Source organism: Pipistrellus hanaki (assembly GCF_964339955.1).
Source record: "Pipistrellus hanaki genome assembly, chromosome: 10".
Classification (NCBI taxonomy): Eukaryota; Metazoa; Chordata; class Mammalia; order Chiroptera; family Vespertilionidae; genus Pipistrellus; species Pipistrellus hanaki.
In genome coordinates this window covers 46,892,857-46,920,522 of record NC_140512.1, presented here as the reverse complement: position 1 = coordinate 46,920,522, position 27,666 = coordinate 46,892,857, and the positions used below count along the sequence as shown (strand labels likewise).

General features: G+C 38.5%; 1 protein-coding gene across 2 annotated transcripts in view; it reads right to left on the bottom strand.

Moving 5' to 3' along the window:
- Window positions 1-27,323, bottom strand: part of BRAF (B-Raf proto-oncogene, serine/threonine kinase) — a 131,434-nt gene extending 104,111 nt beyond the window's left edge. For both annotated transcript variants that reach the window (XM_084896749.1, XM_084896750.1), the window contains exon 1: window positions 26,996-27,323. In XM_084896749.1, the coding sequence (XP_084752875.1) occupies window positions 26,996-27,118 (123 nt within the window). In that variant the 5' untranslated portion in view covers window positions 27,119-27,323. The remainder of the gene's footprint in view (window positions 1-26,995) is intronic.
- Window positions 27,324-27,666: the final 343 nt, after the last annotated feature.

The window sequence follows — 27,666 nt, the reverse complement described above, 5'->3', positions numbered from 1 at the left end:
CTATCCCTCTCTCTTCCTCTCTTTAAAAAATCAATAAAATATATTTTTAAAAATCAATAAAATATATATTTAAAAATATATTAATTTTATTAAAATGTTCTATTATTTTATGCTAACAACTATTCATTTATTTCAGTCCTTTGTATTTGGCATGTCTCTATCGAAATAAATCTACATTTCTATGAAAATTGAAGCTTTTGTTTTTTTTGGACCCACGTAAACTTAAACCTTATTTATTTGGCCCATGTTATTAGCCTTTGAGTTTGACATGCGTGCCCTACAGATTTTCAACAGCACATACTTTTACTCATCTTAACAATATAACATGTTTCCTGAATTTTGGTAAAACCCCTCAAATTTTCTTGCATTGTAACCTCCTATCCCAAATTATTCTCCCAGGTTGTTCAGTTTTCTAAAACTCTGGGCACTACTCCACAGAACGACATCCCACAACATTAAAATCAAAGATTTGTGCGGAAACATTCTGACAAGTAACTAACTGGGGGATAATGGCCTGTTAGGACTGTAAGCTCCTTGAAGTTGATCACATTGATCAGTTTTATTCCTAGCACCCAGGTACACTAGTATAAAGCAGGTAGTTTATGGATGCTGGCTGCATGAAAATATTAAAAACTCTACATTCTGGGAAAGCTCAGAGCAGACTGATGAAATCACATTCAATAGAGTTCAACTGAGGTTAGAAAAGTAACAGGGTACAGATAAGATCAGAGAAATAGAAGCCACCCTCAGTCAAGATATTTTCATTCTTTCTCAACTAGGGTTCCATGAAAAAACGAAGTCCAATTGCTCTAAGGTAAGGGTGTCGAACTCAATCAGAGAAGGGGCCAAAATCTAAAATCCAGCCTAAATCGCGGGCCGAATGGTTTACTGAACAGTCATAAACTGACAATGTCATAAACTGACAGCGGAGTGCAGTGATGACAGCGCGGTGCGGGCCACATTGCAAGGCCTGGCGGGCTGGATTTGGCCCGCGGGCCTTGTGTTTGACACATGTGCTCTAAGGCATCCAGTATAAGTAATGAATTATCTTCTCTCCAATGTACCTAGAATGGTACCACTAAGACTCTCAAGAGAGAGAGTTAAATGGTATGTTCACTAGTTTTAGGTACTTTTTAATAAACCCTGAATTAATGAATAATATTTTGTGAAGAGCATTTCATGGTGTGTGACTGTTTTAAAAGTACCATACACACATCACCTGGCTATTTCATTTGCTTTATTTTCCCCTTCCAAAATAATATACTGTCAGTTTTCAAAGTCTTTTAATTTCTCTATCAATATAACACCACTCCGGCGTCCAATTCTATTTTCCCTGAGCCAGGTACTCTAATAACAAGTGATAGGGATACTATACTATAATTATTGTAACAATCTTATATATACTGCTTATTTTGTACCAGGCACTGTTTACACACTGTATATATTAAACTTGTTCAACTTCTTCTACCAACCTAATAAGGTGGGAACTATTATTATTATCTTTATTTTACAGATGAGGGAACAGAGGTTAAACAAAAAAACAACAACAAACAAGCTTGGCCCAAGTCAGAGAGCTAATAAATGGCAGAATTACTCATAGATGCTGCATAGTCTAAGTGTCTCTGAGAAGTGAAAGAAATATTCTGTCATCAGGTATTCTAATCAGACAATTTACACACTCTGTAGCATAAGGCAGGTGAGAACATTGAGAGAGTAGTTAGACTTTAAGTAAAAGTAGATCACTGTATATTAAATTCTTTCATTCAACTAATATTTAACGAGTGGCATTATGTGCCAGGATTCTAGGCAATGAAGATATAGTGCAATTAAACCAGTTCCTGAACTCGTGGAGCATACATTCTATTGTGGGAAGAAAAGCACCTTTTAAAAACGGAATATATTATGTCAGATGGTGATAAAAAGTTATAAAGAAAAATAGAGTTGGGAAGCAGGAGGGAGGTAGGTGGCTAATAATTTTATAGAGTGGTTAAAGGTTTCACTGATAAGATAACATACGAACAGAAAGCTGAGTTTTACTTCCTCCTTTCCAATTTGGATACCTTTTATTGCTTCTTCTTGTCTGATCGCTGTGGCTAGGGCTTCCAGTACTATGCTGAATCAGAGTGGTAAAAGTGGGCATCCCTGTCTTGTTCCTGTTCTCAGGGGAAAAGGATTTAGTTTTTGCCCAATGAGTATGATGTTGGCTGTAGGTTTGTCATATATGGCCTTTATCATGTTGAGATATGCTCCATCTATTCCAATTTTGCTGGCAGTTTTTATAAAAAAAATGGGTGTTAGATTTTGTCGAATGCTTTTTCTGAGTCTATTGATATAATCATGTGATTTTTATCTTTCAATTTATATGAAGTATAATGCTTATTGATTTGTGATTGTACCAGCCTCGCATCCCTGGAACAAATTCCACTTGATCATGGTGTATGATCTTTTTAATATATTGCTGGATGCGATTTGCTAATATTTTGTTGAGGATTTTAGCATTTATGTTCATCAGGGATACTGGCCTGTAATTCTCTTTCTTTGTAATGTCTTTATCTGGTTTTAGAATTGGGATAATGCTGGCCTCATAAAAAGAGTTTGGAAGTGTTCCTTCTTAGGACTTTTTGAAATAGCTGAGTATAGGTTAGTTCTTTTTTGAATGTTTGGTAAAACTCCCCTGTGAAGCTTTCTGGACCTGAGCTTTTGTTTAGTGGGAGTTTTTTGATTACTGCATCTATTTCATAAGTTGTTATTGGCCTATTCAGGCTTTCTGATTCCTCCTGGTTCAGTTTTGGGAGACTATTTTTCTAGGAATTTGTTCATTTCATCCACATTGTCCAGCTTGTTGGCATATGGTTGTTCATAGTATTTTCTTACAATCCTTTTTATTTCTGTGGTGTCAGTAGTTATTTCTCCACTTTTGTTTTTATTTATTTGGATCCTCCATTTCCTGATGAGTCTGGCTAACAGTTTATTAATTTTGTTTATCCTTTCAAAGAACCAACTCTTGGTTTCATTGATTATTTTTATTTTTTTTTAGTCTCACTGTTATTTATTTCTGTTCTAATCTCTATTATTTTCTTCCTTCTACTTACTCTGGGCTTTTCTTATTCTCTTTCTAGTTTTTTAAGTTGAAGGGTTAAATAGTTGATTGCTGATTTTTTTTTTTTTTTTTTTTTGAGGTATGCCTGTAGTGCTATGAACTCCCCTCTCAGGACTTCTTTTGCTGTGTCCAAGAGGTTTTGGGTTAAGTGTCCATTTTCATTTGTTTCCAGGAAGTTTTTAATTTCTTTCTTGATCTCATTGGTAAACCATTCATTTTTTAATAACATGCTATTTAGCCCCCATATGTTTGAATGTTTTTGGGTGTTATTATTGTAGTTGATTTCTAATTTTATTCCACTGTGATCTGAGAAGATGCTCAATGTGATTTCTATCTTCTTGATCTTATAGAGACTTGTTTTGTGTCCTAACATGTGGTCTATCTTTGTGAATGACCCATATGCACTTGAGAAGAATGTACATTCTGCTGCATTGGGGTGAAATGTTCTATAGGTGTCAATTAAATCTATCTGATCCAGTATGTCCTTTAGAGTCTCTGTTTCCTTGTTAAGATTTTGTCTGGAAGATCTATCCAGTGAAATCAGTGGGGTATTAAAGTCCCTACCATGTTGTCTTTCTCTCTGTTAAGGTTCTCTAGAAGTTTTTGAAATATATTTAGGTGTTCCTGTTTTGGGTGCATAAATGTTTACCAGGGTTATATCCTCTTATTGTATCAATGCCTTTAGTATTATGCAGTGACTTTTGTTGTCTCTTGTGATAGCCTTAATTTTAAAGTCTATTCTCTTGGGCTCTAGCTGGTTTGGCTCAGTGGATAGAGTGTCAGCCTGCAGACTGAAAGGTCCAGGTTTGATTCCAATCAAGGGCACATGCCCGGGTTGTAGACTCCATCCCCAGTGGTGGGTGTGCAGGAGGTAGTCGATCAGTGATTCTCTCATTATTAATATTTCTATCTCTTTCTCCCTCTCCCTTCTTCTCTGAAATCAATAAAAATATGCATTTTTTAAAAAATACAATAGAAATATATTCTGTTGGATATGAGTATTGCTATTCCAGCTTTTATTCTTTCCCATTTGCATAAAAAATTTGTTTTTATCTCTTCACTGTCATCATGTGTGTCTTTTGTTTTGAGGTGGGTCTCTTGTATACAGCATATAGTTGGGTCATGTTTTTTATCCTTTCAGCTACCCTATGTCTTGATTGGAGCATTTAATCCACTTACATTTAGGGTTATTATTGATAGAGACTTATTTATTTCTATTTTAATTCTGTATGCCTACTTTTCTCTCTGTTTGTTCTCATTACAGCAATCTCTTTAGCATTTCTTGTAATGCTGGTGAATTGTTCACTTTAAAATGGCTTTTTCTTTATTGAATTTCACCTTAATTTACAAAAAAGAAATGAAAGAATGATTTGCAGTATTACATGGATGAACCTTGAAAAACATAAAGCTAAGGGGATGAAGACAGACATTGAAGGCTACATATTGTATCATTCCTTTTATGTGAAATGTCCAGAATAGGCAAATCTATAGACACATAAAGACAGATAGTTGCCAGGAATTGCGGGGGGGTGTGTGTGGGGGGGGTGGGGGGGGAAAAAGAAAAAGAAAGAAAGAAATTGAATGGACTGAATTCTTGGTGGGGGGGGAAGAGGGGTGGGGAGTGCAGGAAGAGATTGGACAAAAATCTTACATATATGCACGAGGACAATGGCGGGGGGTGGGGGGGAGTTGAGAGGTAAGGGCGTAGAATGGGGTGGGAACCAGATGGAGGGGAGCTATGGGGGGGGGAGGGGGAAGAGGAACAACTGTAATAATCTGAACAATAAAGATTTAAAAAATAATTAAAAAATTATTAGCCTTGTAAAATGAGCTTGGGAGACTTCCCTCCTCTTGAATTTTTTGGAATAGTTAGAGGTGTTAGTCCTTCTTTGAATGTTTGGTAAAATTCACCTGTGAGGCCATCCCATCCAGGACTTTTGTTTATTGGAAGTTTTTTTTATTACTCCTTCAATTTCACTAGCTGTGATTTATCTATTCAGATTCTCTGAGTCTTCCTAGATTCAGTTCTGGAAGATGGTTATGTTTCCAGAAATTTATCCATTTTGTCCAGATTGTCCAATTTGTTGGCATATAGTTGTTCAGAATATTTTCTCACAATCCTTCATATTTCTTTGGTGTCAGTTGTTACTTTTTCTCTTTCATTTCTGATTTTACTTATTTGGGTCCCGATGAGAGAGAAACATCGACCAGCCGCCTCCTGCACACCCCCCACCGGGGATGTGCCCGCAACCAAGGCACATGCCCTTGACAGGAATGGAACCCGGGACCCTTCAGTCCGCAGACCGATGCTCTACCACTGAGCCAAACCGGTTTCGGCCATTTGGTTTACTTTTGCTATGATCTTTATTGTTTCCTTCCTTCAACTCACTTTGGGCTTTGTTTGTTATTCTTTTTCAAGAACTGTTTTTGCTGTGTTGCACAGATTTTGAGTTGTTGTGTTCTTGTTTTCATTTGTTTCAAGGTATCTTTTGATTCTTCCTTGATCTCATTGTTAACCCAAGGCCAACTGTTATACATTTACTGAGACTTTTATTTCTGTAGATTCCTTAGAGGGCAACTGCTGGATCAAAGGACAGACAGACCCATACACACAGCTTTTAACATTTAAAATCAATAATATATACTTTCCCAAAAGGCTGTAAAAATTATCATTCCTATCAGCACCTCAATCCTATCGTGTCAATACATGTGCTGATAGAATGCCAATTTCTCTATAATTCATATAGTACTTGTTTTGAACTCAAGGACCCTCCAAAAGGGCCTAAAGAACCCAGAGGCATCCTTTACTGTTTCTTCATATCACTTTTCAAAATTTACAATTACACAGTTGTATGCACAGCTTCTGTCAAGGTCTGTAAGTATTATCTTTGGACTACAGATCCCATAGTGACTGTGGCTGTATCTATTCACATACACAGATATTGTCCACAATGTCTACACATATCATCACATTAATATTGGTTGAATTAACATACTATAATACAAAGAAACTATTCTGGTTAAAAGGGAGTAAATGGACAATATGTGTTTGTAGGCAAATTTGGAATAGTTCATATTTGACCAGGATCCTAAAAGATGTGTAGAATTTTATTAAGTATGTGGGGCTAAGAGTATTCTAGTCATTGTAAATCATCATCCGTGGCATCAAGAAACAAGTTATGTTCACAATCACTATTGAAATAGTTTAGTTTGGCTATAGTGTAGGTAAATAAGAGATTATGAGGAGGTAAAGATAATATAGATAGGCTAAAAATCTTCAGTGGAGCTTATCTTTTATTTTAGAGACAAGAACCAAATAGAAAATTCATGGTTTCAATTCCTTACACCACAATTTACTTGATGGGCTTGGATAAATTTCAAGTACTATTCTGCTCATACTTCACAGGGTTATAATAGTTTTAATGAGATAATCAATGAGTTATCTTGTTAACTGTCATTCCTCTAGTCCAGTGTTTCCCAAAGTGTGGTACGCGTACCCCCAGGGGTACAGGAAGAGTCTGGTGTGGGTACGCGTTGCACCGGAGTTTGGTGGGGATATGCACTGCACCATGCTTAGCTGCGCCTAATTCTACGGTCTCATGAGTACGAGGGGTACTCAGCGTTACGAAAATTATAGAAGGGGTACACATATGTCAAAAGTTTGGGAAACACTGCCTAGTCTATACTATTACCTTTGTCCCTAAACTACTATTGTACTTACAAAGGTCTCCAAACTGGCTTTCCCACTTCTTTTACCCTACTCCCATTCCTCTCTCATCCATTCTCTACAGTTAGGAGTAAAATCCCCCAAACAAAATCGGATCACATCACTCTCACTGTTTAAACCCTTTATTACTCCCCAGTGATTCCAAAACAAACAAACAAACAAACAAACCCTAAACTTCTTAGCACAGAATACATTTTGCACCTGCCTACCTCCTGCCTCATCTCCTTCCCTTAGTACATTTAACCACAATGGCCTTTCAGCAAAGCCTTTACACATTATTTCTTCTTCCTGGAAAAAACTTTGCCTGGCACTTTTTGCAAACTAACACAGCTTCTTCAGATAGAAGAAGAGATCTTTAAATCTCACTTCCTCAGAGAGGCTTCCTCTGATCATTCTCCTCCCAATCTATATTAGATAATTACTAAATTGCATCCTATATTTTTTCTTTGGGTACATAATCACAATTCAGAATTTGTGTGTGTGTGTGTGTGTGTGTGTATTGATAATGTATTTACCATACACTCCTGATTGCACAAACCACATTTAAGCTAGCACATACAGTACTTTTTTTAAATTTGTAAGCTCTTATTGTTATACATGGTTTTTGATCTGATTAGACATTTATTTTACGTTGTGAGAGTCCCATTAAAAGCATGCCATAATTATAGATAAAAAGTAATGAGAGTTTGAATTACTATTGATAGATTTAATACCTTCACAATAATCCTGTAAGGTAGCTAGGATAATGCTAAGTTCTGAGAACGTAACGGCCATTCTAAAAAAGAGGAAATCCTAAGCAATGGCAAAACCTTAAATACTTAATTTTAACTTAAAACTGTAAAAATGAACATTCATTCTACAATCTTTGATATAGGGATAGGGATTTTCCTTTAAATATGACTCACACCTAATTTGGCATCAATTTTTTTTAAATGGGCAATACCAGTTAACCTGATCAATTGGTTAGGTGGAAGTCAGTAAGAGAACTTATGTTAGTTTCACCTTTGAGTACTATGGATGCAATGACAAAAATTGAACAAGTTACAATGAGATGGCCAAACCCATGGTTTACAAAAATAGGCCCCCACATACCTATGAGGGCACAAAGGAGATTCTTTATTAAGAATGTAGGCAGATTACATTATTTAGTAATGTATAAATCTAGAATATTACAAAAAAAATCAGATTTTTCATATTAAACATTTACAGAGGCACCCTCACCTAGGGTTCATATCAGATAAGTTACATAAGGTCAAAAGGCATATGGAAGACTGAACATTCCGCACTTCAGAGCACTTGATGGTGGGTTCTCACTCTTCTTGCACATTCATCTAATTGTGGCATACTACAGCTCACAAACACTAAATAAACGTATGAATTATATTATCTAGTTAACTAAAGTAAACTTTTCAAAACAGACAAGTGTCTTAAAAAGAATTCCTACAAACTTTAAACCTTATATTGAAGATAACACTACTACTGGTAGAAAAAGAATGTCAAAGCTGACACTTTGCCTACTCCTAGTACAAGCTATTGGTCAGCCACAATACAGGATGAAAAGAATGATTTAATCCAGTGATTCTCAACCATAGGTGATTTTGCCCCCAGGAGATATTTGGCAGCAATTGGAGACATTTATGATTGTCACAATTAAAGGGAGGGAACTACTGGCACCTAGTGAGTGGAGGCCAGGGATGCTAGCAAACATCCTGCAATGCACCGGACGGCTACCCACATCCAGGAATTATCCAGGAAAAAGTGTCATAGTGCTTAGGTTGGGAAATACTGACCTAATCATTCCTGACAAGAAACTGGCTACTTTTTTAATATGTTTTTTAAAAACATATTTTATTGATTTTTACAGAGAGGGATGGAGAGGGACAGAGAATTAGAAACATCGATGAGAGAGAAACATGGATCAGCTGCCTCCTGCACACACCCCACTGGGGATATGCCCACAACCAAGGTACATGCCCTTGACCGGAATCGAGCCTGGGACCTTTCGGTCCACAGGCTGACGCTCTGTCCACTAAGCCAAACCAGTTTTGGCTGAAACTGGCTACTTAAAAAAAAAATTATCCATATTATTCAAAATATGGATCTGCATCCACTATTGTTAATGATGAACCTTGCCCTTAAAGGTGTATGGCCTGGGATATTAGCTAGAGACAAAGCCATTACAACTCTTGTTTCATTTTGTACAGTAGTATACATATAAGTTATAAATAAGACAAACATGCAGTAATAATGGCCATGAGTTCAAACTTTTCCTGATAGAGTACACAATTTTTTAAGTCTGGAGACTACAGATTCACACAACAAAAGCTAACAAAGAGATATCAGTAGATTCATACATGTGGAGTTTATAAAAATTTATAATCCTAGCTAAAAGAAAAAAAACTCAAAAAATTTTGTTCTCTAGGACAAGCACTGCTCAAGATATTAAACAGACTTAAGATAACCCAGATTTAAAACCATTAGTAGAAAAACAACTGAAGGTGCTGAAGGTATAAAGAGAACAACACCAGCTGTCAATTGTGGTTAACAACCTCACGAAAACAGTAGCTGCACAGTATACTACAGGACATGCAGAGGCTTTGATCACCTGGTGGCCAAGAGCATGGCCTCCAGAGTCATAATGTCTAGGTTCAAAGCCCAGATCCTTCACTTAAGTGTGTGCCAATTGCATAACTTTTCTAAACCTTTTTCTTCATTTACAAAAGGGGGATTATAATATCTAACTCTTAGGGCCCTTGTGAAGATTTATGGTAAGCATAGTAGTTTAAGAGCACAGGCTTGAAAATCAGAATTCCAGCTCTGTCACTTATTAAGCTCTGTAACCTTGGGAAAGTTACTTAACCCTCAAGTGTCAGCTTTTTCATCTATGAAAGAGTTAGCTCGACATATTTCTAATACTTTAATAATACAAACTACATAGAGTTGAGCTGAGAATCAAATGGGATTCTCAGTGCCTGGCATGAAGTACATAATTAATAAACTAAAATACTCAAAAAATGAGCTAAAACAGTTCATTATCTTGAGTAACTATAAAATTAAGTGGCACATTATTTCTGTAAAACATTTTTGTGGATCAATAAATGATTTCTATGTTCAAAAGCAACTATTTTTAAAATATGTAATAATAGATATGCTTTTGTTCAGCCAAATTTACCAAATTCCCACTATGTGAATGTCTCTTAAAGATCTGAGCTCACAGTTAAGATAGAAGTACATAATCATAACTATACTGCAACGTGGTCAGTTCAAATAATCAATATGTGCATAAAATGTTGTAAGAGCACCAAGGAGGTATGATCAAGGCGGAGAAGAGGGGGGAGGAGAGGAAAAGTAGCTAAAGAACGCTTCTTGGAAAGATAATCAGAACTGAGTTCTAAAGGATGAGTACAAGATGAGTACAGCGTCCTCAAAGGGGTATATAAATGATATTTTGGGTGAGGCAATTCTTTCCGGTGCAGGAATTTAGATGCATTGTGTTCCTTGGTCTGTGGGCATTAAATGCCTAATAGCATTGCCTAATCTTTTTGACAATCAAAACATTTCCAGAAGCCTCCCAATGGGGCAGGCTCCTCATTCAGAAACCACTGAAGGGAGTGGGAAGGAAGAAAGCACTCAGCCAATGCATTCCTAGGAAATGCAAGATTTTGGTATTACAATAGCATTTTCTTAAATGTTTCACAGCATCTTAATATACACTGTACATAAGCAATGTTCCATAGTCAAGGAAGTTTAGGAAATTCTAATTTAAACAAAAGTTGTTTTTTTTACTACGGTTCCTCTCATTCTTTAACATACCATGCCCAATTATGAAATCCTAAGTATCTCTTGCTAAACAAATTCAGATACTTTTTAGATAAATCTCTTGATATGCAAAGTGGAAAATCAAATTAATATTCATATTATACAGTATCCTATCTGAACTCAGAAACTGAACAGTGAGGAACTTTTATAATTTCCCCAATTGTTAACTATGGAACCTATCTATGGGAGAATACTTTTGAGTGGTTTGTACCCCACTGTGTATGTTTTGTGAAATACTGTGCCACAGCATTTAGTATGCAGCAAGAATTGCTGATGGATACAGGTAGAGATGTAGGAAAGAACAAGATCACAGAAGATCCAAATATGACATATTATGGACTTTTTACCTGGTTTAGAGTAGAGCCAGACTTCTCTATCTCCATCCTTTTCCCCATCCTTAATATATGGTATTTAATAACACCATTTTTTCCCCTTTATGTCTCTAAGTTTAATTACTTTTATTTAAAATATATGTATATAGATAATATTATTTTTATTGAGAAGAAGGGAGAGATCGAAACATCAATGATGAGAGAGATTCATTGATTGGCTGCCTCCTGCATGTCCCTACTGGTAATGGAGCCCGCAACCAGGGCATGTGCCTCCACTGGGAATTGAACGGTGACCTCCTGGTTCATAGGTCAATGATCAACTACTGACCCACACCAGCCTGGCTAATTAATTTTCTTTATAAAGGTCTTATACAACTTTTTAAAATACATCTTATTTCCTTTTCTAGGAAGTCTTTCTGTCTTCCATCTCCTACACCTATTCTGAATTATGTACTCCTCTTCTGTGATTCCTCTGCACCTGTGGCACACTTTAAATATAACACTGTCCTTAATTTGTGACTTATGGGTCTGCTTCTACCACTAGACTGTAAACTCCTTGAGAACAAAGACTATCATTTCTATATCACAGCACCTAGCAAACAATTAGCACAAAGGAGCTCAACATATTTTTCAACTTTACACAAATGAATAAGTAAATGTAATCAATGAATACCTTCTATGTGTTGGGCACAATAATGTGCTGAGTGCTTAAATACATTATCATCTAACTGTAAAAGTAAGTTATCCTTTTGAAACACATTTTATAAAAGCCTAATATTTGTGTCACATGGTATACTGGGCATCAGGAATACTGTAGTGATAGTCCTTTCAGCGTAATATATATGTAAACTGGGTGGCTTATAAACAAGAGATATTTATCGCAGTTCTGGGAAGTCTAAGATCAAGGTGCCAACAGATTTGGTGTCTTGTAAAGACTCACTTTGAGGTTCATAGATGGTGTTTTCTAGCTGTAATTTCATATGAAATTACAGCTAGAAAACAGCAAAGCCAGATCTCTGAGATCTTTTATAAGGGCACTAATCCCAATCACAATGGCTCCAATGACTGCACAGAAAAAAATAGGGCAATAGGAGAAATCAGATATGCCCTGAGGTTTCAAGTATAAATTATGATAAAGTGGAGAATATTACAAGAATAGGGGCAGAAGTAATTTAAAGGGAAATGTAACTATTTAGTTTAAGGCTTTCTGACTTTGTGATGTCAGTGATACATTAAGGTAAAATACTCAAGACAATTGGAAATGCAGGACTGACACTCTTGCTCAGAGAGTAGCTTGATTATTAAGGGCATCTAGTGGCCTTTTTGAAAAAACTGTTCAGTTGGGTGAAAAGAAAAAGAAGAGTGACTTTCAAGAAGATGAGTGAGTACTTTTCAAAAAAAATATCTTTATTAAGGTATCACATATTTGTCCTCAACCCTCCATTCCAACCCCCCCGCCCCCCACTGAGGCTCCCACCCCCGTATTGTCCTTGACCACTGGTTAGGCTCATACGTGTGCGAGTTAGTACTTCTTTAAGAAAAGGCATTAAGTGATCAGAAGGAGAAAACAAAAGCTCAAGGGGATGTCAGAGTTAGGGAAGGTATTTTGTTTTTGGATGGGATTACCATGATACATTTGAAGGCAAACAGCAAGTAACCAGTGTCAAAGAAAAGTCTAAAGGTGTGTGTGCTTGTCAAATAGTGAGAGAGTGGTATATGAGATAAAAGGAAGAACAGATTGTTCTGTGCTGTTCCAGAGAGTAAACTAGAATGATGTTAGAACCTAGAGACAGTAGTTCAAGAAGGTATAGCTGAGTTCCACATTAAGAGATATATTTTGTTAACAGTAGAGTTATTTAGCAAAGGAACAAGATGCTTTACTATTAAGGATATTTAACTGAATTCTTAATCCTTTGTCAGGGATGCTGCTAGAGTAATTCTGTACTATGTGAGAGGTGAAAATAGGTTCCATTTGACACTAAATTCTGACTTGTCTCATTAAGCAATAACTCCCATTTCCCCCCCCCCCCCCACCCCCAGACCTGGTAACCTCTATTCTAGTTTCTATCTTTATGAATTTGCCTATTCTGATATTTTATGTAAGTGGAATCACATTTGTCCTATTGTGTCTGGCTTATTTCACTTATGATGTTTTCAAAGCTTACCCACTTAATTTTATTTTTTAAAATATATTTTTATTGATTTCAGAGAGGAAGGGAAAGGGATAGGAACATCAATGATGAGAGAGAATCACTGATCAGCTGCCTCCTGCATGTCCTCCACTGGGGATCAAGCCTGCAATCTGGGCATGTGCCCTGACTGGGAATTGAACTCTCATCTCCTGGTTCAAAGGTCAACACTAAACCAGAGTTAAACCAGCTGGGCAAGGCTTACCTAATTTGTATGATGTATCAGAACTTCATTCCTTTTATGACTGAAAACCAGTCCACAGTATGCATATACTGTATTTTTAAATATATTCATCTGTTGATAGGCATTTGGGTATTTTCCAACTTTGGGCTATCCTATATAATAAAGAGGTAATATGCAAATTGACCATCACTTCAACACAAAGATGGCCACCTCCATGGTGTCAAAGATGGCTGTCCCCATGTGAACACAAGATGGTCACCACAAAATGCAGAGGAGGGCAGTTGTGGGTGATCAGGTCTGCAGGGGAGGGCAGTTGGGGCAACCAGGCCTGCAGGGAAGGGCAGTTGGGGGATGACCAAGCCGGTGGAGTGGGGGGCAGTTAGGGGTGAACAGGCCAGCAGGGGAGGGCAGTTAGGGGAAATCGGGCCAGCAGGGGAGCAGTTAGATGTCGATCAGGCTGGCAGGGGGAATGGTTAGGTGGTGATTAGGCTGGCAGGCAGAATCAGTTAGGGGTAATCGGGCAGGCAGGCAGGCGAGCGGTTGTGAGCCAGCAGTCCTGGATTGAGAGAGGCATGTCTGACTGCCAGTTTAGGATTGGCCCTAAATAGGCAATCGGACATCCCTTGAGGGGTCCCAGATTGGATAGGGTGCAGGCTGGGCTGAGGGACAATCCCCCCTCCGTGCACTAATTTTGTGCACGGGACCTCTAGTTGTGAATAATGCAATGAACACTGCAGCATACAAGTATCTATTTAAGACACTGTTTTTATTCTTTTGGATATATTCCTGAGAGTGGAATTGTTGGATCATATGGTAATTCTATTTATTTAGATTTTAGATTCTATATACATTTTTGAGGAACACTAAAAAAAAAAAAAAGTAACCTAATACAAAACTCACAATGAGATGCCAATTCATGCCCATTAAAATAGCTATCATTAAAAAAGTGTTATTATAGCCCTAGCCGGCTTGGCTGAGTGGATAGAGCGTCAGCCTGTGAACTAAGGGGTCCCAGGTTCAATTCCAACCCACATGCCTGGGTTGTGGGCTCGATCCCTAGTGGGGGTTGTGCAAGAGGCAGCCAGTCGGTGATTCTCTCATCATTGATGTTTCTATCTCTCTCTCCTTCTCCCTCTCTGAAATCAATAAAGGAATATATTTATTTTTTAAGTGTGTTGTTATGGATGAGGAGAAATTGGGATTCACATATATTGCTGGTAGGAATATAAATGAAATGTTGGTAGGAAAACAGTTTGGTGGTTATTCTGATATATTTCACAACACAGATGGGCCTTGAAAACATTAAGCTTAGTGAAATAAGCCAGACACAGAATGACAAATATTGTATAATTTCACTTACACGAGGTACCAAGAATAGACAAATCCATAAACACAGAAAGTAGAGATTACCAGGGGCTAGACATGGGAGAAAGAAGGAATTCTTTTTCAATAGGTATAGTTTTTGTTGAGGATGTTGAAAAAATTTTGGATTTAGATAGTGATAGTATTACATTTTATATTTATATTTAATGCCTCTGAATTGTACACTTATAAAAGGTTAAAATGATAGATATTATGTTATGTCTATTTTACCACAATATTTTAAAAACAAAAGAATTAAATATTAAATGATTCTGTGAGCCAATTAAAAAGTATCAGGACCAAATGCAAAAGGAAATAAAAAACATTTTAGATATTTTAAACCAGAAAAGCATTTAATACAAGGACTAAGACACTTATCATTCAAAATAAGGAAGGATGGGTAATCAGGAATAGTCACTACATTATAGAAACAAAGGATACTCTGGAAGTCAAAGGTCCAAAAGCTGCTGGCATTACTGCCTCTAAAAACCCATGAAGCTGGAATTAAACACTGGAAAGCTCAGTCCAGTCACCTCAACTGCTTCCACTCACTAAGGCAGGGGTCCTCAAACTTTTTAAAGTGGGGGCCAGATCACGGTCCCTCAGAGAGCTGGAGGGCCGGACTATATGAACTACTAATTCCTACTGTAACACCTCGGCTGCGCTCACTGCCCAAAAAACCTGGCGGGCCGGATCAGACTCCTCTGCGGGCCGCATGTGGCCCGTGGGCCGTAGTTTGAAGACCCCTGCACTAAGGTCTTACAACTTAGCTAACCAGCCAAAAGGCAGTAAAAAGAAAGCTGCCCTGAACCTTTTGTCTTCCAAATTGTGGGAATTCATCTAACTGATAAAACCTAAACTGCATTCACCTTTGATGGAAGGGAGAATCATGAAATATACTATATTTAATCACTTATGAGATGATAAAATAATTTAAAAAGTGAAAATTAAAATGCATTTTATAATTAATAGTATATGATGGTTAACTGGCGATATTTTATTTTAGAAATATTATACAAACAGAAATAATGGTGAATCTTAGAATCAAATCTTAAATTTAATGAAATAATAATGTTAACTTCCTAATCTAAAAAAGCTCTTCAAATAAAAACATATTCTTATGTTATCTTCTAAAAGTAAAAGCTTTACATTTTTGCATTTCATACCCAGGCATTTAATCTACCCGGAATTTGTGAATATTGTGGGATAAAAATCCAAATAAATTTTTCCTAAAATTTCCAGCACCATTTATTGAAAAGAGCATTCTTTTCTAATTTCTAGCATGTATCTTATCATAAATCAAGTAACCTACCAACTATAGGTTTTCTTCTTTCCCATCCATCACTAGACTACTCATGACAGTGTCATAATTGCATTGGAATGAGTCTTAATAAGTGGTGAAGTATGTCCTCCTATACTGTCTTCTTTGGGAGTGGTCTTGGCTACACCAGCCCTTTACTAATTTCCACAGAATTTTAAAATTAGTTTTTAAGTTCCACCAAAACGAAACAAGACAAACAAACCAAAAAAACCCCCTGAGGTTTAGATTGTGATTATATTAAATATATAAATCCCTTTGGGGAGAGTAAATCTATACAATATCGTCTATCAATCCACGGATATGGTATTTTGATTGAATTATTAGGATTTATATAATTCATTTCAATAAGACTTTTAGAAATCTTAGGTCATTTTTTTGTTTTATTATTTTTTAAATATATTTTTATTAACTTCAGAGAGAAAGGGAGAGGGAGAGTCAGAAGCATCCACGATGAGAGAATCATCAGTTGGTTGCCTCCGCATGCCCCTGACTGGGGATCCAGCCCGCAACCAGGACATGTGCCCCTGACCGGAATTGAACCCAGGACCCTTGAGTCCACAGGCTGAGGCTCTACCCACTGAGCCAAACCAGCCAGGGCTTAGGTTATTATTTATTTATTTATTTTTAAATAAATCTTTATTGTTCAGATTATTACAGGTGTTCCTCTCCACCCTCCCCCATAACTTCCCTCCATCTGATTCCCAACCCCACCCCACACCCTTACCCCCGCCACTGTCTTCATCCATAGGTGTAAGGTTTTTGTCCAATCTCTTCCCGCACCCTTCAGACCCCTTTCCCCCCTATGAATTGTTAGTCCAATCCCTTCCTATGTCCCTGATTCTATTACATTCACCAGTCCATTTTGTTCTTCAGATTTTTTTTTTTTTAATTCTCTTGATTTTTAGATTCACTTGTTGGTAGGTATGTATTTGATGCCTTTTTGCTGTTCATAATTTTTATCTTTACTTTTCTTCTTCTTCTTCTTCCTTTCCTTAAAGAATATCCTTCAGCATTTCATGTAATCCTGGTTTGGTGTTGATGAACTCCTTTAACTTTTTCTTGTCTGTGAAGCTCTTTATCTGCCCTTCAATTCTGAATGATAGCTTTGCTGGGTAGAGTAATCTTGGTTGTAGGTTCTTGTTCATCATTTTGAATATTTCTCGCCACTCCCTTCTGGCCTGCATAGTTTCTGTTGAGAAATCAGCTGATAGTCGTATGGGTACTCCCTTGTAGGTAACTAGTTGTTTTTCTCTTGCTGCTTGTAAGATTTTCCTTTTGTCTTTTGCTCTTGGCATTTTAATTATTATGGGTCTTGGTGTGTTCCTCTTTGGATTCCTCTTGTTTGGGGTCCTGTGAGCTTCCTGAACTTGTAAGTCTATTTCTTTCACCAGGTAGGGAAAGTTTTCTGTCATTATTTCTTCCATTAAGCCTTCAATATCCTGCTCTCTCTCTTCTTCTGGTACCCCAAAAATCCGGTGTTGGTACGCTTTAAGCCGTCCCGGAGGCTCCTTACACTATCCTCACACTTTTGGATTCTTTCTTTTTGCCTCTCTGGTTGGATGATTTTTGCTTTCTTATATTCCAGCCAGATCTTTGGTGTGATTCTTGGGGCATGCTGATCTATAGTTGAATTTCTGTATATTCTTTATTTCAGACTTTGTATGCTTAATTTCTGGCTGGTCCTTTTCCATTTTTTTTTTAATTTTTATTTTTTTGGTATTCTCATTAAGGTCCTTGAAGGTCTCACAAAGCTTCTTGGAGGTCTCATCAAGTTTCTCAAAGGTTTTTAGAAGATTCTTGAGTAATCTTATAAATGTGATTCTGAACTGTGCGCCGTCCAGTAATTTACTCTTCCCCATCTCTCCCATTCGTGTCACGCTTCTGTGAATCCTCATTTTGGCTGCCTCCCTGTATTGATGAAGTAGCTTTGTGTGGTCAGTGACCTATAGGAGTCAGTAGCTCAGCTTCCCCAATCACCTGAGGTGGTCACTTTTGCTATATCCCTTTGTGGGCTTAGTGCAAAGTCTTGGTGTAATTAAGCCTTGATTGGTGTTGGTACACTGGGAGGAATTGACCTCCAGGCCAATTGTTTGTGAGGACCTGCTGTGTCCATAAGGAAGAACTGCTGTGCTGGAGACACACCTTGTTTCAGTGGGGTTTTGGTGCTTACTGAAACCGTCTCCCAAATGTGTCACTTATGGGTGTGAGGGATTAAAACTGAGCACTAGAACTCTGGTTTCTGGGTCTCAATGAGGTGCAATTCAGCTACTGTCTGAGGCCAGTACTGTTGCAGGAGCTACAGCGTGAACCACAGTCCTGTCCACCTTGGATCTGCTTGCCTTAGGTTGCAATTTTGCTAAACTGCAACAGAAAGGGCCATTCATATGCAAAAGCTGCTGCTTGGAGCTTGGGTGTATTTGTAGGTTTTGCGGGGCGGAGTCTCAGGGCTTCACTAGGCTGGGGCGTGGCCAACAGCGATGGCTGCCCATCCAGCTGCCTCTCAGATGGCATCCTGGTGTCCCTGAATCTCCCCACGTCTTGCGCCACAGCACAGCAAACAATCTCAGCTCTGCAAGCAAGCCAGCCTCACTTTCCAACCCGATGGCAGACAGTCCAGTCTCTCCCCAGAAACTGTATTTCAGAGAGATCAGGCACTTGTCTCTCTTCGGGTTGAAGAAATCACCGCCCTCCGCCAGCCGGGCTCCGCCGCCAGCCCGTATCGTGTCCACACCCCCCCACCTGTTTCTCAGCGCTTGTGCCCTGAATTCTCCTCTTTCTCTTTCAGTCTAGTTGTAGGGCTTCCTCTCAGCTAGCGTTTCCTTCGTTTTTGGGAGACAGACGTTTGTTTTATAATTTTTTTTTTTTTAATTGCTGTGCCCGGCAACCGTTTAGGAGTGTTTACCTACGCCGCCATCTTCGTTCCTCTTAGGTCATTTTTTAGACCTATTCCTGGGTACAGCATCTTTTATGCTATTGTGAAATGTACTGTTTTAGATTTTCCTTCCTGTCTGCTGTTAGAATATAGTTTCTTGTGGAACTCATTGTTTATAAGTTGTAGATATTTTAAAATGTTTTAAATACACAATTATACAGTCTACGAATGATGATAGTTTTATTTCTCCCTTTCCAATTTTTATTATTTTTTTAAAATCCTCAATCAAGGATATTTTTCCATTGAATTTTAGAGTGGAAGAGGGAAAGACAGAAATATCAATGTGAGAGAAACACATCAATTGGTTGCCTCCTGCGTGTCCCAACCAGGACCCGGGCCAAGGAGGAGCCTGCAACCAAGGTACATGCCCTTGACTGGAATCAAACCCAAGATCCTTCAGTCTGCAGGCCGATGGATGATCTATCTGAGCCAAACCAGCTAGGACCAATTCTTATGTTTTTATATTTGCTTTTTTTTTTTTTTTTTTTAACTCAGTGAAAGTCAGGACTTCTACTACAACTTTAACTAGAAACAGTTTTAATGAACGACCTTATTTCTCCCAATCTCAGAGGGATAGCTTTTAATATTTCAACACTAGTAATTATAAAACTTGAATTCTAAAAAATAGATGCTCCTTATCACATGTGATTTGCTTCGGGTTTTATGCTGAATTTTATCAAGCACTGTTTGCAACTATTCATCGGATCATCTCTCTTCTCTAACCTGTTGAGATAGCAACCCACACAGTAGTCCCCCCTTATCCGTGGTTTCAGTTACCCGTGGTAAACTGCAATCCTAAAATATTAAATGAAAAATTCCAGAAATAAGCCATTCATAATTTTTAAGTTGAGTGCTGATCTGATAATGATGAAACTCACACCATCCTCTCTGTCCAGGGTAAAACGTGAATCATCCCTTTGTCCAGTGTATCCATGCTGTATATACGCTACCTGCCACTCAGTCACTTACTAGCCATCTTGGTTAACAAATTCACTGTTGTGGTATAGTAGTGCTGTGTTCAAGAAAGCTTTATTTTACTTAATTATGGACCCAAAGTGCAAAAGTAGTAATGCTGGCAATTCGAATATGCCTAAGAGAAGCTGTAAAGTACTTTCTTTAAGTGAAAATATGTGTATGTCTAGAAAAAAATACTGCCCCGGCCAATGTTTCCCAGTGGTTAGAGAATTGGTCCACACACCAAATGATCTCTCTAGGGTCCAATTCCCTGTCAAGGGCATATGCCTGGGCGAGGCAACCAATCAATGTGTTTCTCCCACATTGCTGTTTCTTTCTTTCTCTCTCTCTCTCTCTCTCTCTCTCTCTCTCTCTCTCTCTCTCTCTCAATCCCTCCCTCCCTCCCTCTCTCCTCCCTTTCTCCCTCTCTCCCACTTTCTCTTAAGAAAAAAAAATCAGTGGAAAAAAATCCTCAGGTGAGGATTGATAAAAAGAATTTTTTTTTTAAAAATACTATATATTAGGTTCAGTTCTATCCTCAGTTTCAGGCATTCAATGGGGTTCTTAGAATGTAGAAGATAAGGGGTACTACTGTACATATAGAGACTTTAAGTGCCAAACTCAGTAGTAGAAAAGATTATACTGAATTAAATTCTCACGTACAGTAAAACTTAACTTGAGATTGCGTAACTTACTGTTAATATGAGAAGAATAGTAATGGGTGGAATATTTTAAACATGTAAAGCTAGCATGTAAAAACTAAGAAGAAATGAACACTTTCAGTTATTAGAGAACAGGAATGTAAGGATTATATTGAATCATAATCTCTTTCCTACCTGAAGTTCTGACATTATTCCCATAAAAATAGTTATGTGAAGTGTAAAAAAGCAATTTTAAGTTATTTAAGAATAATTAACAATAGCATTTTATCTTTTTATAGTAAAAAAGGTATAAAGGCAATAATTGGTATTTACGGAAAAGATAGCATGATTTTATAATGAGTGAGAATTAAATTTACACATTATAAGAAATCATGCTAATCTCTCTTTAAAAAATAATCATACCTACTTAAGACTCTTCCCTTCCTCCTCCTTCACCCTCTCCCCCGCCCTAATCTACAGAGAGATTTCTAAGTAGAAAATATAAACTTTAAAACAGAGGAAAAGGGGTTAGACCCAAGTTGGCAATACAAAAATATAGGTTCTAATAACTAGTATTTATAATGTAGCTGAAGCTATTAATTCCCTTTAACTTTTAAAGTATATCTATAAACCCAAATAGAAATTTACTTTGCAAAAGAAATGTAGAAAATAAAGTTTAAAAGTCCTACGTCAATGGAGGAACAACCCCTAGTGGTCTATTAAACTTTCAAAATACTCAAATGTAAGTGTCTAATTCAAAGCACTCTAAAAATAGAAAGTCATTTTTTTCTGGTGTTATTTATTTAAAGGTTATATATTTAGTGCAATAAAAAAAAATAATGAAACAAGAGTAGACTATTTCTCCATTTAAACACAATTAAAGCATCTTTTACAATGAGGAGATGAATACTTAAACACATACACACAACAGTTGAAAATAGACTACCAAAATGTATGTTTCTCTCTCCTTGGACATGCAGTTCAAAATTAGCAAGGTAGCCAAACACAACTGAAATAAACCTCCTTACAACATGAACAGAAGTCTGGACACTGTCTACTTCCCGAATGTCACATGATCCTGTACTGATCAGGTATTTGAGACTCATGGTTTATGAACACATTTCCTGATTTTTTGTTTTTTAATCCTTAAGTGAAAATCATGATCAGAGCTTCTGGAGATATAAAGTTAATTGAGTTCAGAGTGATTTTTATATTCTGTATCGAGGGCTTTCCCAGGACCCAGAAAGGAATATAATGTTACTGGGCATTAATTTCTCTTTCTACATGCGTAGCCTTAATATGGGAAAGAACAAGAATAATAGTTTTTTAAACCCAAGAGAAAACATGGAAACAAAAATAATCTCAGAGGGTAGAAGAGAGAGAAAAATAATTGCTTAATATCAGGGTGGAAGTTAGATTAAGAGTTTCTTCTGAATACCATACTAATTATGTATGACAGTAAATTAGGTTGGTAGGCAAAAGAAACTGAAAAAGAAAAACTATCTCCCAGAATGTCAATTCTCCACCAAATATTTAAGGAAGAAATAGAACAAATGGTTCTTATAGTATTAACATTAATACTATATATAATGCTTCATCTAAAAATAAACTAAAAAAACAAAAACAAAACACCCAAAAAACAGAAAGCTTCTAAACAGGCTCACCTATTTTGAATTCAGAAATTCTATAACTATTGCTAATCCTGACTTTACAAGTAGACAAAGAGACTGAGTAAAGGACTTGAAACAATTCAACTTCAGAGGAATATAAAATCCAGTAAGGTTTATTTTAATGGCAATTTGAAGCAGAAATATAGGAAGCATGGGAACATAGGTGGATTTCATAAAACAAAGGGATTATGACAAAAAATGTTCACTAAGTTCTCAATTAAATTAATATCAAGATGTCAAAGGACACAAAATGCACTTTTGCAATTCTAAAGGAGTAAACAAACAACTTTATGATTGGAGAAAAAGATACAAGGTAAGCATAGTCTTAGAAAATGCTTTAAAAACAAAACAATGTAACCTGATTCCTTCCTTCTCTTCTCCATTACTCATAGAATATAGGTTTCCAGTACTTATGATGGGATCCTAATTATTCCTAATCAGGAAAGCAAGGAATAGGGAATTTAAAAAAGTCAGACTTTTATAGCCTGCTATCCTAGCATAATTTTTCTGGCTTATTATCCAAATACAATTAAACCAAGTTTGCTCTTAGGTTTACTACATTCAGGGATTCAAGCACCCACCACAATGTTCCTTTCTTATCTATTTACTAACAATTCCTTTAATATCCAGCATATACAGTGAGTGATATCAGAAGAGGTAAGTGGATGCCTAAAGGAGGGAGCTCATTAAATGAGAGAGTAAAGAAAGAGAACATAAAAAATACCAAAAACACAGTTATTTTATGCTTTTGCCTAACAGGCATGTTTTGTCCACCTTCAAATATATCCAGACAAGTATTAACAGCAATAGCCAGAACTGCAGAAGCACATAGTACCTTAGTGGAACTTACATTTATTAAGAGTATGATGTAATCCACCCCAGTTTGCCTGGTTCATAAAAATGTGTTTTAACACAGAGGGCCTCATTATAAAAGGAGAGCCTATCCCAGAATACTGCTTAGTCAATACATTATTATAATTACACAGCTTAGCTAAGATCATCAATGAGATCTTAAAAACAATACAATTTTAATTGTAACCTGACTGTAAGATGCTCCCTTCTACAGATGCACAGCACAGAAACAGTTAATACCATACCCAGTTACAATGCATTTTTCATTGTATTTATTATACCATATGGTCATACTGTCCCATCTTATACCATATGGTCATAGAAAGTAGTATCAGGGGAATATAAGTGGTCAGAAGTAAATGTTTAATGCCAAAAGTATAAGCACATTCATTGGATAAATATTTAATAAGCATCTGTCACTTACCAAAATATTCTATTTTGAGCATCTACAAATACAGGACATGCAATTTGTTCAGTTCCCAACATAATTTTATGTTTAAGATGTTTGATAACAAGAGTAAAAGAAGTAGAAACAACCTAACGTCAAAAAATATGTATAGTTTAAAAATTGCAGTATATCTAATGATAGGTAAAATATTTTGCTATATAGTTAAGTTAAAAAATTACAAAACCACATACATTGTATTGTATTATCTATAACAATAAAAGCGTAATATGCTAATTAGACCAGACAGCTGAACGACCTTCTGGACAAAGCTGGGACTGCCACAGTGACTTCGAAGGCCAAGGGCAGTTTTCACACTGCAAGGGCTGAGCCCCTTGCACAAATTTCGTGCACTGGGCCTCTAGTAAAAACATAAGAACAGTATATGGATATACGTACATCAAAATGTTTATATAATTATATCTTAGTGGCAAGATAACAGATGATTTTGTTTACTTTTTGTACTTAGAGCTTTCTAATTTTTCAATAATGAATGTGCTTTCTCTCCATAATTAGAAATGTTTTAGTGCAGCTAAAATTTGTGAGAAACATTATTTTAAAAATATATTTCACTGTCAGGTAAGGTAAATCTTTAGAATAAAGCATGTAATTTTACGCAAGCACAATTTTTCATTTATTTCCATGCATATGGCAATTAGAAGATCTCCTTAAGTGAATATAAAGAAGACAGTTCAAAAGACAATAGTACATTTCAGCTTCCGCTGAATTAATACCAACTTCAAATTTAAGATTATTGCTTGGAAAAATTTATTCTACCACCATGACAATGAAATTTATATTTAAAAAAGACCAATTTTTAATAACTTATACCTCCCCCAGTCAAATACATTTATTATCGGCTCCTATAAAAAGTATAAAGGAAAAACTACTATTCATTACTAAACATTAAAATCTGGGAGAAGGAGGCAGAGGGAAACACTTTAAACTAAAATTAGTTATTCTATTTATTTATGCATTCATTGGTTATGCCCTGACCGGGGATCAAACCCAAACGTTGGCACATCTGGATGATGCTCTAACCAACTGGGCTACCTGGTCAGGGCCACAAATTAAAATTTGTTCATGTATCCTTAAGATTTCAGCAGATATGAATATGCTTTCCAATTATTGGCAATTTAAACTTAAATCCAACTGGCCTATAGGTACTCAAGCATTGATTCAGGAGAATTGCCTAGGAAGTGTGCAAATGCAGAAACTTATGCCCTAGCTTTCACCTAATCAGAATCTTCAGAGGGTAGAGTTCAAACAATCTGGCCCTTTCAAATAAGATAACAGAGATTCTACTTTACAAATGCCTTCTCTATATCATTGCAAACTGTTCTAATAACTCTGAAACAAAATTCTCAGTAAACAATATTATAATCAGAAAGTTACAATTTCATGAGCCATACACACTAATTTATCTATTCTTCTAGATACAATTTAACAAAACCATACGCCATCTATAGAGTAAAGCAAGCCTAGAGGCACCTGTGCCTGGTAAGACAAAGGCATATCCGATTCATGGAAAAAATAGACAGCAGATGTGACCCCTAGTATTTATCCATTAAAAACAATGTATTCTAAAAATAAATTTCCATGTCAACGGAACAAAGCTGTTTATAAATAAGAAGGAATGTGGAGGTGTGGGGAAGACAAGAGGAAGCTTCAGCAAGTTAAGTACCAAAAGCCAGGAAACAAGGCAAAATGAATGGCAATTGGGGACAAGGAAAACAGAATCAACTAGTAAATGGAAGAAGGGAAGAGTTCTATCCTTAGACTCCAAGAGGAAACCAAGCTGAGCAAAAATGCAAACTGTAAAGTGGAAAATGGTGTAATTTTGTTAAGAAAGAAGATAGAAGAAAATTTAGAGTAGATCAAAAGATGGTACAGAACACATCATGGGCATATACGGAGATGGTCTTAAGAGGATGAAAAACAAAATATTTTGAACAAATCAATACTAATTAGAGCAAACACAGCAAATGAATTTACAAAGTAAATATGATGAAGCAGGAAAAAGAACTGCATAGACAGAAGAAAGAATGAAACGTTGTGAGAATTGGGAAACAAAATGTAACTAGCAGGAAGGAAGGAGAACTTCGAGCACAGTCAACGGTGTAAGTCATGCTACATGCTATCTAATCAAGAATTGCAAAGCGCAGTTGTTATACTATATATTATCTCATTATTTGTAAAGTATAATGAAGTGTGTTATTTTATGTAATAAAATGCCAAATAAGAAATATGATAAACTTTATGTAATAAAAAAACACAATGTAAATAAACTCATTGGACAAGGTGATAAGAAGCTGAATAATGCAAAAAAGAAAAAGAAAAACAGACTGACAGAAGCAATGGCTAAAAAGCAAAAAGTGGAAGAAAAGAAAAAAAAAAAAGACTGGGACAGAAAGAAGGACAACAGAAGGAAGGCAATCAAACCTATTATTTTTAAAAACCGGTAGGAATCAATAAGAGAGGTGTGAATGGACAATGGAAGAACCACCACAAAGTGCCGGGAGTGCAAGTGAAACCTGATGGAATCTTGACAGCTTCAGGATTCTGAAAGTAATCTTACAATAGGTAACAATGTCGGGGAGCTGTGGAGTGTAGTCGAGGGCCTCAAAGAGGACTGGGGTCAAGAGAAGAGCAAAAAAAAAGTGGTCTTAAGTTAGGAGCCGAGGCCAGAAGGCAGGCGAGGCGGGCCGGCAGATGGGGATGGGATGCGGGAGCACCGATCCACATTCGGAACGCAGGGTGTCCTGGGGCCGGGAGGAAAGGGAGAGTGAGAAGCAGGATTGAGGTTTGAAAAAAGTACAGAGTAAAGCAAAACCCAGGCGCTGGGTAAAACAGGTGAAGAGACATCCACCCCCCACCCCCCCACCCTCCCCAAAAAAGTAAGAGAAGTAGAAGGGAGCACGGCGGCCTGAAAAGGGGGACGAACGGCCAGGGAGAGCAGAGAGGGAAGGATGCGCCCCATCATCCCCAGGACCATGTCATCAGTACAGACACCACGGCAACGGGGGCCGGACGCCCGGCCCGGCTCCCGGACCACATCTCCCCCCGGGATGCCGCCGCCTCCCGCCGCCCGCCGCCCCCCGCCCGGAGTAACGAAAACATCGCAGATGTGCAAGCCTGGCCACCTCCAGCCGGCCGTGACCTAGGACCAAGCAACCCTGGGACTCGCCCCCTACGGATCGCCGCCGGCTCCGCCGCCGCCTGAGGAAGCCCCCGCGCGGGGGTGCGGGCCGGGGAAGCCCTGGGCCAGGGTGTGTTTACGTAGCGGGGAGCTGAGTGACGGAGAGGGACCGGGGGAGGGGGGGGGCACCCACCTCCCATCCGCAGAGCACCCGGGAGCGGCTGGCTGAGGGCACCCGAGCCCCCAGCACCCCCTCTTCCCCCCCAAACACACACCCGCCGGCCGAACCGAGACGCGGAGGGTGCAGGGGGGCGCCGCCGGCACTCACCTCCTCGGGGATGGCGGGGTCCGCAGCCGAAGAGGCCGCGGCGCCGGCGGGCTCCATGTCCCCGTTGAACAGAGCCTGGTCCTGCTCCGCGCCGCCGTCGCCGCCGCTCAGCGCCGCCGCCATCTTATAACCGAGAGCCGGGGCTCGAGCGGCCGCTGCTGGGCGGGGAGGGGGAGGGAGGCGGAGGGCGGGGGGGAGGGGGAGGCGGAGGCGGAGGCGGGGGGCGGCGGGGGCGACGGCCGGGCGGCGCCGGCGGCGGCGGGAGGGCGCTGGGCCACCTCAGGAACCGGCCCGCGGCTCCCGACGCAGCCGAGCCGGAGGGGATTGGAGGGGGGGCGGGGGAAGGGGGCGGAGACCACTCGAAGTCGCCGCGGCGGTGGCGTCACCCGTACGTCACGGTCGTTACGTCATCCCGGGTGCGTGACGTAACCCCGGGAGCGCCCTCGCGCCCCCGCCTGGGGAGGCTTCCTTCGCGTCCCGCGGCGGCGGCGGTGGCGGCGCTCAGCGGTTTCTCTCCTTCCGCCGCCGTTTCCATGGCTTCGGTTTCCCCCGATCGATTCTCTCCTCTTCTCGGTCCTAAGCCGGCTCCGTAGCGGAGGGCTCCCCAGCCGAGCTGGAGGAGAAGTTGAAATCCTAGAGGGAGGAGGATTCGGGGAAGCCCACACTGCTGT